The sequence below is a fragment of the Cetorhinus maximus genome, chromosome 15 (assembly GCF_964194155.1).
Source record: "Cetorhinus maximus chromosome 15, sCetMax3.hap1.1, whole genome shotgun sequence".
NCBI lineage: Eukaryota > Metazoa > Chordata > Chondrichthyes > Lamniformes > Cetorhinidae > Cetorhinus > Cetorhinus maximus.
Window position 1 is genome coordinate 41705502 of NC_135893.1, and position 12306 is coordinate 41717807.

Below are 12306 nucleotides of genomic sequence, written 5' to 3' on the forward strand. Positions count from 1 at the left end.
TCAACTTGGGGTCAGACATGACACCAAGCTTGTGAACAATCTGGTTCAACCTCAAGACAGTTGTCAGGGATCGGGATGGTGTCAACAGCTAGGGCACATAGTTTGTATTTAATCGGAGGGAAACCCAATAGTTATTGATAAAAGCCGATATTGGGTGGGTAGGTAATTGTATCTTTGGGTTTTGGATATATTACAATGTGGAAAATTGAATGGTCCAAACCTTCTGGCTTCTGGATCATTGGAGATCATACATAGGACTGAGCTGTGCGTCGCGACCATGTGGAGGTCCTGGCATCGCAATCTACGTAGGAATTGCCTGTGAAGTGTAAACTTCTGGCGGGCAATTCCTAAGCTCCCTGCAAATGTCTCAGACTCTGAGTTAGAGTCGGAGACTTAAGGCAGCTCCGTGGTACTTACGCAGGAAATGTTAGGCAGATTAAAAGTCCTGACCCGACTAGCCCCTGACCACCCTCCTGACAGAACTGCCCCCTGACCTGACCACACCCACTGACCCCTGGACCAGATGCAACCACTTAACTACCTCCCCAACCAGAGCCAAGTATCCTCCCAATCAACCTGACTACGTCCCAAACCTACCACCTCATCCACCTGCCACTCATTTCACCCTTCCATCCACTTACCAAGCCCGCCCATCTCACCCACCCTATGCATTCACTCATTCACCTATTCACTAACATTCAAATAGTCTTCATCAGTGTTTTTACTTGAAGGCCTCAGAAACTTTCAAAAGCTTGAGCATGGACTTAATACTTTGTTCATGTGCCTCTACCAAAATTTGGATTTTTCCAGTGTTCGGAATTTCCCAAGATGTTTCCGTACTTTCAAGCGGTCACATTGACGGTAAGGTCTTCTCACATTCTCTCCCTTAAGCAGCTTCAAATTCAAGTTCAAACAAGTGTACAATTTTCAAAAACTTTTATTGAAATACAATTTATTTTTATATAAACTAGACAAGATACGTGTGCAGGAAAGACAGACTTGAGAGTGCTGTGATTACAAACTGTTTTGTTGCATCAAGTTCTACAATCCTTATGCTGTATTGTGAGAGGGAGTGTACACAACTTTCTTCATCTAATGGCAGTTCAAAAAAGTTGAGTTTTGAATTCAACTATTTATCTCACTTGTTGGCAGTTAGAAAAAGGTTAATGTTAATCACTTACTTGTGATGGATTCTAATTTCTGATACCAATGAGACAATAGAAAAAGACAAACATGCTCTTCATTTCTTCAATTTATTTTGGTGTATTTAAATGGAATCTAGCTATCATAGAACCATAGAACACTACAGCACAGAAAACAGGCCATTCGGCCCTTCTAGTCTATGCCAAAATATTATTCCGCTAATCCCATTGACCTGCACCCAGTCCATAATCCTCCAGACCTCTCCCATCCATGTATCTATCCAATTTATTCTTAAAACTTAACAGTGAGCCAGCGATCTCCCCCATCTCATGAAGCTCCACAAGTCTACAATTCATGGCCATTCCAATCTTTCCTACTGCAATACAACTCCTGCAAGGGAATGGAAAGGTGGAAACATGGTGGGCAATTTTGAGAACTTCTGACATGTGCAAGGGTTCACTTGGCATTGTTCTGTGACAATTGTCACAACTCATCTGGTCTCAGTGGTAAATGCCAATTGCACAATACACTGGGACAATACACAATACCCAAGTCATTTTTATCATGATTACTTGTGCCCTGTTGTTGAATCACCTGAAACTAAGCTTCTGATATACTATCTTTAGTATTTACTTGTTTGAGTCAGATGGATCTTATGCCTTTCTCTCAGCTCCTGAGAAAAGGCTGAATAAAGATCTGGTTGATAGCAAGAAATTAGAAAAATTAAACTATCTAACTTGTCACCCTAGCTTGATTCTGTACAAACCCAGAGCTCTTCTGTGGTGCAATGGCATTGCTATCAATTAATTGAAGATCTCTTTCCAATCTTAAGTGTCCGCAGCAAGCTCTGCCAATCAGTTTAGGACAAGGCTGTGCATGCCTAACAATCTCTCAGTGCGAGATCATGTACCATTTCATTTTGACTGTGACTAATTGAAGGTCAGGTTTTTGGAGCTTGCATCCCCGAGTTACACAGCTTTGTACAGTGTCTTTGGAATGATGATTTATGTTCCTTGCTTCTAGGCTCCACCATGAAAAGGTGATTCGACCGATAAGGTTGTTGCCAGTGCCTCAATGCAGCTGGCAAAATAACATGAAAATTTCTTAAACTGGGCACTGACCAACACTGATAACAATACATTTGAGAACTTTTTTTTTTTAAAAACGGAAACTTTAGTGACTTTGCAAACAACTGCTGTTGATATCCAGTCAAAATAAATGGGCAGGTTAGTATAGTAAAAGAAACACTTTATGGAATAAAGTGCTGTTGATGTCAGGAGGAATTGAGTGAGGGGCACTCTAGGACTCGAGCACAAAAATCAAGGTTGACACTCCAGTGCCGAACTGTTGGAGGTGTCATTTTTTGGTTGAAACATTAAATTGGGGCCCCACCTGTTGGTTTGGGTTGGCGTAAAAGATCCCATGGCTCTATTTCGAAGACCACTAAGGGAGTCGAGACCACCGTGGAGATTGCTGCATTTACCCAAACAAGATTGCAACCTCAAATGGTTCCAAAGTGGCTATAAGCTATTATAACAGGCAGCGGTTTCTTGTCACTTGAACGGCAGCCCATTCAGTCATGTGATCAGCAAAGAGGCTCGTATCCCAATTTTTTTTGTGTACAATGAAATGTTAATCATGAAAGATATGGCAAAATGAATATAGTGGTTAATTCTATCAATTTCTCCAAAAAAAAAACACTACTGTATTGAATTCTAATATTGGACAACCAGAGGGCGTGAGACATCAGTGAAGGCAGAACAATCAAAAATATATTTTCTAGTTTCATTGTGAAAAGCTTAATAAATCTTACAGAAACTATTACATTGGATGTAAATCAATATTTTTATTTTTTATTTATATTTTTCGAAGCATTCTGCATAGTTCTCAAAGGCTAGGTTTTGAAAACACTAGATCAGTTGTTCTCAATGTGCAACACCGTCTAACATTAACAGCTTTGTGTAGTTTCTGTTTCGTTCTCTTCGGAGTTCTTTCCTTCTGATGCAGCAAAACATTCAAAAAGGGTGGAACTCCATTTAAATCATCTGATCACAATAACAAAACATGATGTAACAATAGTCATCATTTGAATGAGCATTTAATACAATCATCATCTTGGTTACTAGAACATAAGAAGCGTTAGCTAGTTGCTGTCATCAGATTCCTTGTCCCCATCCCCCTTCACTATGAAGGATATTTGTTTCTTTTTCAAAAATAAACTGGTATTTAATATGTCTTAACTTATTTCAAGGCTACAGTGAGAATATTTTTCAGGTTATAATATCAATGAATTCTCACACATCTATTCTATGGGTTACCCACCTTCGCAATAGCACCCTTGGGAGACTTTCATTTTACTCCAACGCAAATATCACCATTTCTGTCCGCCATGGCACAGGGAAAAAAATCCCAGTGATCTTATAACCGAAGGAAGCATTGGAAAGCATTGAGGATGCAAGGTTATTTGAATAGTTCAGGCTATAAACAGCAATCTCTTCCTTTAAGTTATGTCAATATTCTCTGATTTGACAAGGTTAATGGAGGAGACAGACAAAATTGCATTACTTTATCCAATGATAGCACTTTTGGTTCAGATAGTTGAAAGGTTGCATAAACTTACAACTCCAGCTATAATTGCCTGTCACAATTAAATATTATTCCGTGACAACTTTACAGGCCTGTCCTTTCAATTAGCCACCCAGTCTCACATCCTTAGCACCCATTTCATGGCTTGTAAGTTCAGTTGACCCCATGAAGTATATTACTTAAGATCCTAAATTGATTGGACAAGACATCTCTCAATTTCCATCTCAGATTACTTAACCATTTGAGTACTGGATGGGGTGTCTAGCTTTCAAATTGTGCACATTTTTGATATAAATCTACTCATAAAAGTGACAAATGGCTTCAGAGGGAATGAAACATTTAAGTTTTAGTTAGTAAAACTGTCAGCAGGTCAGCAAGTAATATCAATAGCTCAGCACTGCTTTTCTATTCCATCAATTCAAACGCAGATCAGCATTTCTCCAGTGATCCATTTTCACTTCCTACACTATTCCTGCCACCTCTGTGAAAAAGACAGCTCAAACAGTGAAGGATTAAGGAGTGTCTGCTGAGAACTGGATGAAAATGCTTATATTTTATCCCTTTAGAGTCTCATCTTTCAGAAAAAAAGATAAATCAACACAGACTGAGGGAGAAAGTCCTTCATCCCATTTAATGTCATCATTCCACGATACATTGCAGCACCTAGTTAATTGTTACAAATCTAGTATCCTGACCTTGGCAAACCTGTCCAGACATTGGTCACCTTTTTCATAGAGATCCATTCTACTGTTTGCCTTTTGCATGCCTGAACTCTGTCCCTGAACCCTTGCCCTGTTGCATTTGCATCTCTAATATTGTTCAGCTTTACTTTCTCTTTCTGGTGAACCTGTAAAGTTGAAACCAAGTCCTCCTGGTCCATCCTGAATTGTTTCCTCTATGGCCCAGGGTGAGCCTCACCTCGGTATTGCTTCTCAGCTATCCTTAGGCATTCTAATTTGGGGCATTCCCAGGAGTTTAGTCTTCAAAAAGTAACTATTCAAATATGCAGAAATTAGCTGCATTCTTCCTTCTCTCGTGTATTATATTTTCACAGTTTATCCAATACGATTACCTCGTCCACTTTCTCCCTTATTCATAAAGTACACAGAGCATGTACAATTTGGAAGTTTTGTTATTGCTCTTTCCAATAGCCTTGGCAGGACAAGCCTGCTGTCCTGGCAGTCATTTTGAGTACACCACATCAAAAACACAGGTGCATTGGAAATACTCAGCTCAGATTTTATAGTTAGATAGACGGGGAGAGGGTTCATGAAGATATATAAAATGTTAAATGATATAAACAAAGTAATGGTTAATCACAGGGCAAAGTTAAATTAGTGAAAAATAAATTTGCAACAGGTATTAGAAAGATCTCCTTTACTCCAAACATTTCTCTCAGTTTGAGTAATATGGTAGAGTTGTATACAAAAAATTATTCAAAAGGTTGAAAATATAGCTGGATACTTTGATGGGGAGTTAGGAAGTGGAGAGATGGGCTAGTTTGCTTTGCCTTATCCTTGAACTTGCTTATGGTCTTTAGGACCAGTTCATAATTAAACCAGTTTGACTGGATCTACTCAAATTAAGTACCTGCAGCTTTCAGAAGGAGATGGTCCTTATATGTTAGGAACAAAAAATGGGGTTGAATTTCACCTTACAAAATTCAATAGTTAGAATGAAAACCAATCGGAAATGTTTACATCTGACTTGGGCTCATTGTTTGTCACCTCTGAGGTGAATACTACTCCTCTGGAAAATAACATTTCATCACTACTTTACACACAGACATGTGCAAATCCTAAGCATCCCCATTAGTGAACCTTAAGTTAAAGCATTTAAAATGATTTTCAGAACAGTTAACAGCACCTTTTTATGAATATAGTGGCAGGTCACTAGAAGGTCTAACAGATTAATGTGCAAATTGGTATTTTCTAATAGGTTTAAAAAAGTGGATCTTTCTCTCCATCTCAGCACTGTAATTCACATTCAATCTGGAGTAGAAATTGACTTCTACAGAAGAATTACTTCCAATTGATATCAGAATGTGATCAAATCAATAGGATCTGGACTAGGATGTGTTCCTTTTTCTAAGTAATGGGATGCAAGTATCAATGCATGTACAGTGAACTTGTGCTGCAAGTCTGAAAATGTAATTACAGTCCCACACTGACCAAACTGGAGAAGTACAGGGAGTCTATTTCACTCATGCAAACAACAGATCGATTTCCTCTTCATTTTACTGCACAGGTGCAAAAAAAAGAAATGAAGCCAGTTATTTTATAAGTACAGGACTGTTGTGTTAAAACTGGTTTTGAAGAACTTTGAGAGATAATCTGATATTTGGTGAATGATCAATAACAGACTGGACTTGCCCTTTTGTTTATTCAGTGGACTAATTATAAATATCACTCTGAAATCTCTTGTACTTTGTGAAAACTTTGCTACACATTTCAGCATCTATAAACTGTAGAGACCTTTAAAGGGGCATAAACACTGATGAAAATACGGCCCTGTTTGGTACCACTTTTATAAATTGGTTGTGAGCAAGAACACAACCCGTCCTGAATAATCCAGAGTCATCTTTGTATACTGTCCAAATCCATGTCGTCAGTCAGGAAAATGGTTGTGTGCTCTTTATTCTCCTCTTGCTCTGTCTGAGGCAGACACACACCAGGAAAGACTTTTATGTTATGGCTGCAATCTCAGAGCAGCCAATGCCCAAGGGCTCACACCATGAATATTGGCACAGCATTCAATGCAACTTTCCAACAGATGCCAAGGCCTCTGGCTTTTAGAGGCCTACTATGGGAATGTTAAAACCAATTTAGTGACTCCCCCAATGTGCCTTATAGTATGAACCATTGATTGAACCTGGGGGCATCCTGGTCTGTAAGGTTAATCATTTGGCCATCAGGGAAATCTCTCTACAGATCCTCAGCAATTGTTTTAGGGACTGTATTCATATGAAAGGAATGAGGTATTGGGTTGAAATGAATCATCCAGTGTTGTTACTTGGGTTCACTGCAACTTCAGCTCAACAATTTTATTTCTTAAAAAGCATATTATATCATGACAAACGTTCATTGTACTCATTAAGTTTCTAAACTTATTTTAAAATAATTGTTGAAATAAAGCCTTCAAATAAGATCTAAAATTGATATGATCCATAATCATAAATTAGAATGTGAAGAAAAATATTTTCTTCATATCATGGAAAGCCTTGGGATTGTTTTGAGATCATATAATTTTAAACCTATTTTTCATGGGGTCTCTCCACAGATGAGTGTCACAGACCCATCAAGTAAGTCATTTACATTCACAGCCACAATTTCGTGGGACCCAGAGGAACCGTTTTGGGAATCGGGCAATGCCACAAACACCTGCGATCCAACACCACTGAGATGAGTCTCCTCCAGGGATATGACCTGTTCAGTGGCAGTCATTTGTTCCGATGCTTGGATAACCTACATTTAAAGAAACAAAGTAACCAGTATGACAAAATATGCATTATAAAACAAAACAACTGTGGCTCAAACAGCATCTGCGGAGAGGGGAGGCAAGGGCTAATGTTTTAGGTCCACGGCCCTTTTTCAGAACCACATAACGTTACAGGCAAACAGTTTATGAGGAGGAAAAGTCAAGTTGTCCATCTGTAACATCTTCCGGTACTGAAGAAGGGCCATAGACCTGAAACTTTAACCTTGCCTTCTCCTATCCACAGGTGCTGTCTGAACCACCAAGCTTCTTATTCTGCTGAGTGTTTCCAGCATTTTATTTCAATATCAAAAAAAATTGCACCCAAAATGTAAGATGCTAAGATATGGTGTTCAACAGGCCCTGCCTCTCTCCAAGTTAATCCATGAACTTTTCCCAAACACTCAATTTACATATTGCATCGTATTTTGCAATATACCCAATTACACCAATGTGACATGAAGCAAAGGGTGGTGCTGGATAAATGTTTTTCAGATTAGTAGGTCATTTGCAGTCTTGTCAATTTTATAAACGGCCTTAACGTGGATGTTGGAAGCATTATAAAGTTTTCAGATGATACAAAACATGGTAAAAGTAGCAGCAATGAGGATAGGTCTAGGCTTCAGGATGACAGACAAGATGGTGAAACATGGCAGATGGACTTTAATGGGGAGAAGTATGAAGTGATGCTCTTTGGGAGGATAAATATGGGAAGATAGTATACTATATTATAATGACACCACTTTGAAACATGTAGATGAGCAAAGATCTTGTGTCCATATAAACAAATCCTTAAAGGTGGCAGGGCAAGTTGATAAATTGGTTAAAAAAATTATGCAAATTATCTGGGTTTATAAACAGAGGCACAGAATATAAAAGCAAAGAGATCATGCTAGAACTTTATAAACCAATGGTTAGGCCTCAGCTGGAGTATTATGGACAATTCTCTCTGGCGAATATATCAATAACCAGAGATCATAGATTTAAAATCATTGGCAAACGATCTAGATGGCAGATGAGGAGAAACTTTTCATTCAAGATTTGAGAATAATCTGCAGTGCTCAACCTGAAAAGGTGGTGAAAGCTGATTTCACAAAATTTCAAAAAAAAGAGTTGGACAGGTACTTGTGGATGTGTGACTTAAGAGGGTTATGAACAAAAGCAGGGCTAAACAGGATTGCTTTTTCAAAGAGCCAGCACAAATCTGATGGGCCAAATAGCTTCCTTCTGTGCTTTCAAACTCCCACACCACTCATTGCTCGGTGCTTGTGCTATCTGTACCACCTTACACTGTGGATTGGCATGCAACAGGCCTGAGAACTACTCTTGGCTCCACAAGTCACTCCCCCCCACTCAACCTCTTAACACCCAAGAAAAAAAAAATGTATTCAAATTCAGTGAAAATTGTTCATGCTTCTCAGTGACAGTCAATGATAGAAGTAAGTTTAGGATTTAATATGAGATCAAGCCTATGAAGACCTTGCATTCCTGTTCCTGCTTTGTGTATTAGCATTTTATCTTTTACCATAATAAATCCCATTCAATAGTTTGAAATAAAACCAGCATGATGGCATGTATAATGTTACAGCTCTATGCACTGCAGGATTCCAATGAAATTTGCTTTGAATAATTGGTGTAATAGCACTTACATTAAATACCAATAACAGAATGGCACTGTACATCGTTTAACTTTATAAATGATAACTGCTCCTTTGAATATAAAGTATTGCATAAAACCTTCTGGCAATTAAGGAAAATAAGTTCCTTCAATTATTCTCAGTACATGTTTCTTCCTGGTGTTTCTGCCTCATTAGTCTTAGAACAGAGGAGGCTGAGGGGTGACTTAATTGAGGTATACAAGATTATGAAGGGCCTAGATAGAATAGGCAGGAAAGATCCGTCTCAGCTCGTGGAGAGGCCAATTACCAGGGGGTACAGATTTAAGGTGATTGGTAGGAGGATTAGAGGGGACACGAAGAAAATCTACTTCATCCATAGGGCGGTGGGTGTTTGGAATTCGTTGCCTGGTTTGGTGGTGGAGGCAGAAACCCTTAACTCATTTAAAAGGTACCTGGATCAGCACCTGAAGTGCTGTAACCTGCAAGGCTCGGACCAGGTGCTGCAAGGTGGGATTAGAGTGGGGGGTTAGTTTTTTTATTTTTCAGCTGGCACAGACATGACGGGCTGAATGGCCTCTTTTTGCACTGTAACTTTTCTATGGTTCTATTACTCAATTCTATAATTCTATGTGGAGAGGCTCGAGAAACTGAAATTATTCTTAACAGAGGAATACAAAATTATCGAGGGTTCGGAGTGAAAAGGGCAACACTTTCTATTGGCAGGAGGGTGGGTAACCACGAGACACAGGTTTAAAATCTAAAGGAGATACAGAGAGAATTATTTTCTAAATATGGTGAGTTTTTGTGATCTGGAATGCACTAATTCAAAAGGTGGTGAAAGCAGGTTCAATAGAAACCTCCAAAAGAGAAATGGATATATAAATTGAAAAGGAAAAAAAATGTCCGGGCTATGAGGAAAGAGGAGGGAAGTGGGACTAATAAATGCTGGCCTTGCCAGTGACACCAATGCCACAAGAGCAAATTAAAAAGTCGGGTGGTTCTTTCAAAGATATGAGGGGCTCAATGGGTTCCTTCTGTGCTGTATGGAAACATGCATTTGTAGAACCAGAGATGTTGTAGGATCATGGTATCAGTCAAATTTATCAAATGGCCAATCATAGTTTGAGACATTTCTAGATTTCATCTTCAGTAATGACTCAGCTTTATTTGATCAAAAGACAACTAATTAATGGACAAGTCAACTTAACTGGGCATTTATACAGAAGTATTAGAAATAAACAGAAAGATGTTAAAATATTGAAGGAATGGGATGGCACAAGGATATGGTATGTTATGAAGGACAGGCAGAGCAGGTTAAAATACAGCAGCCAAACAAACTTTGAGAAATATAGCAGTGGGAAGAAAGGCAGTGGTCCACATGAGAATAACAAAGAAAAGAAAAGCTACGTAGGACCACGTAGGCATTTAACACTTCAACACCCAACAGAACAGTTTTGCCAGTCCCAATATCTAACTGAACGTTTACCATTTGGGCTGCTTCCTGAACATTAGCAAACAGTATTCCAGCATGCTTGTTCCTCTGATGTTCTTCCAAGTCCTGCTGTGAGTTGAACAGCTGGGCACAATCCCCACACACAAAAGTGTTGTTTTGTGGAGTTAAATGTTCTGTGCTTAAATGATGATGCAAAGCTCCAGGAAATCTGAACGTCGACGAGCAGTATGAACATTTAAATGGATGGATTCCTGATAAGAAAAGTTCACACTTATTGCAAATCTGATGAAACACTAAGCACAAGTCAATGTGAAGTGATATTAAACAAATTAAGTTCCAGTTGCTTCTCTGCAAAGAAACACATCTGTTTTACAGTGACAGGGTGAAAGATAAGTTTTCTGCAAAATAGAGCAAGTGAACTTACAATATAATTAGTTCAACTGTATGCGCGATTCTAATGACCAAGTTGCACTGTAGATTTTATTCAAGTTTTATACTCCAACAACAGCTTTACTAACACAAAATTAAAATACTGTCGGATGCTGGAAATTTGAAATAAAAACAGAAAATGCTAGAAATACTCAGGTCTGGCAGCATCTGTGGAGAGAAACAAGAGTTAACCTTTCAGGTATATGCCACTCTCAGAACCTTCTTTAGTCTTTATCACTCCCATTAACACTCCATTTGTCTTGTGTCCATGCCACTTTAGTCAATCTCTCCTGAGCTCCCACCTATCCCTGACCTTCTATTCTGTTCCACCTGCTCCACCCCCTCTTAAACAGTATTTATACTGATATACTGATATACCCATCACATTTCTACTTCTCTTTAGCTCTGAAGAGTCATACGGACTTGAAATGTTAACTCTATTTCTCTCTCCACAGATGCTGCTAGACCTGCTGAGTTTTTCCAGCATTTTCTGTTTTTATTTCACATTTCCAACATCGGCAGTATTTTGCTTTCATTTTAGTTTTTAATTCACCAACACTTCTCTTCCATGAATGCCTACCTTCGAAGAAGTGCGGCTCTTCTCTCTGACAGGATTTCCATTTGTCACTTTTACCCTCTTCACCATTGCTTTCCATTTCCCACCTGGTGTTTGCTAAGGTGTTTACCAAAACTTGCTTTCACAGCCATATTTCCATCCTGTCAACTGTCACCATCTCTGACTTACCCCATGTGGATTCCAACTGAAGTTTCATCCCTCATGTTTCAAATCCACCCAGGGTTACAGTTATCTCCGGGACATACAACTCTCCTCGGACTGCTGTTCTTGCTGCATCCTGAGATCCACACTCAGTGCCATGTGCTGCCATACGTACGCAGTCGACCTCTCTCTCTCCACCAGCACCGACTCACCCCACTTCAAAGCTGCCCTTGTCCCTAGTTTCATTTTATACTTCATCTCATCCGATGCCTTAACAGGAAGCTTTTTCTCTTCCTTTCAGGTGCTATGGAACACAAACTCCAACAACTTGATACCAACGCACATCCGGGCCCCTCCACCCCTTCCCGTCCATCTGACTCCAACCCTTCTTCTAATCCTAGCCCTTGTTGTGTATTCACTATACCCTCTGATCTTCCCCTCTTTGATGCTGAAGATCCTGTACACAGCAAAGGGCTCAGTTTCATACCTTTACGCCCTCACCTCAATGAATTTTGGGTTCGGCACAATGCTGAACTCTTCTTCCGTTGCCTTCGTCTCTGCGTTCATTTCTTTGGGAAAGAGTTCTTCCCCCCGTTCAGCGAATCCTTTCACCCACCTCCAGTATTCTCCCGCTACCTGGACCCCTCCCTGCTCTTGATCTTTTCATCGAGAACTGTCGGCGTGACATCGGCCATCTTAATTTCTCTGCTCCACTCACCTACTCCAACCTGTCTCCTTCTGAATTTGCTGCACTCCGTTCTCTAAGGTCCAATCCTGGTTGCTATCAAACCTGCTGACAAGGGTGGTGCTGTTGTTGTCTGGCGTACTGACCTCTATCTTGCAGAGGCTGAGCGAAAACTCTCAGACACTTCCTCCTACCTCTC

The 12306-nt window shown here is 39.6% G+C and overlaps 1 protein-coding gene across 3 annotated transcripts in view; it reads right to left on the reverse strand.

Annotated features, from left to right (window-relative positions):
* Nucleotides 1-4595: 4595 nt before the first annotated feature.
* Nucleotides 4596-12306, reverse strand: part of zbtb40 (zinc finger and BTB domain containing 40) — a 100687-nt gene continuing 92976 nt past the window's right edge. For all 3 annotated transcript variants that reach the window (XM_078558296.1, XM_078558295.1, XM_078558297.1), the window contains exons 17-18: nt 10309-10526; nt 4596-7193 (exon numbers count right to left, since the gene is read on the reverse strand). In XM_078558296.1, coding sequence (XP_078414422.1) covers nt 6990-7193; nt 10309-10526 — 422 coding nt within the window. In that variant the 3' untranslated portion in view covers nt 4596-6989. The remainder of the gene's footprint in view (nt 7194-10308; nt 10527-12306) is intronic.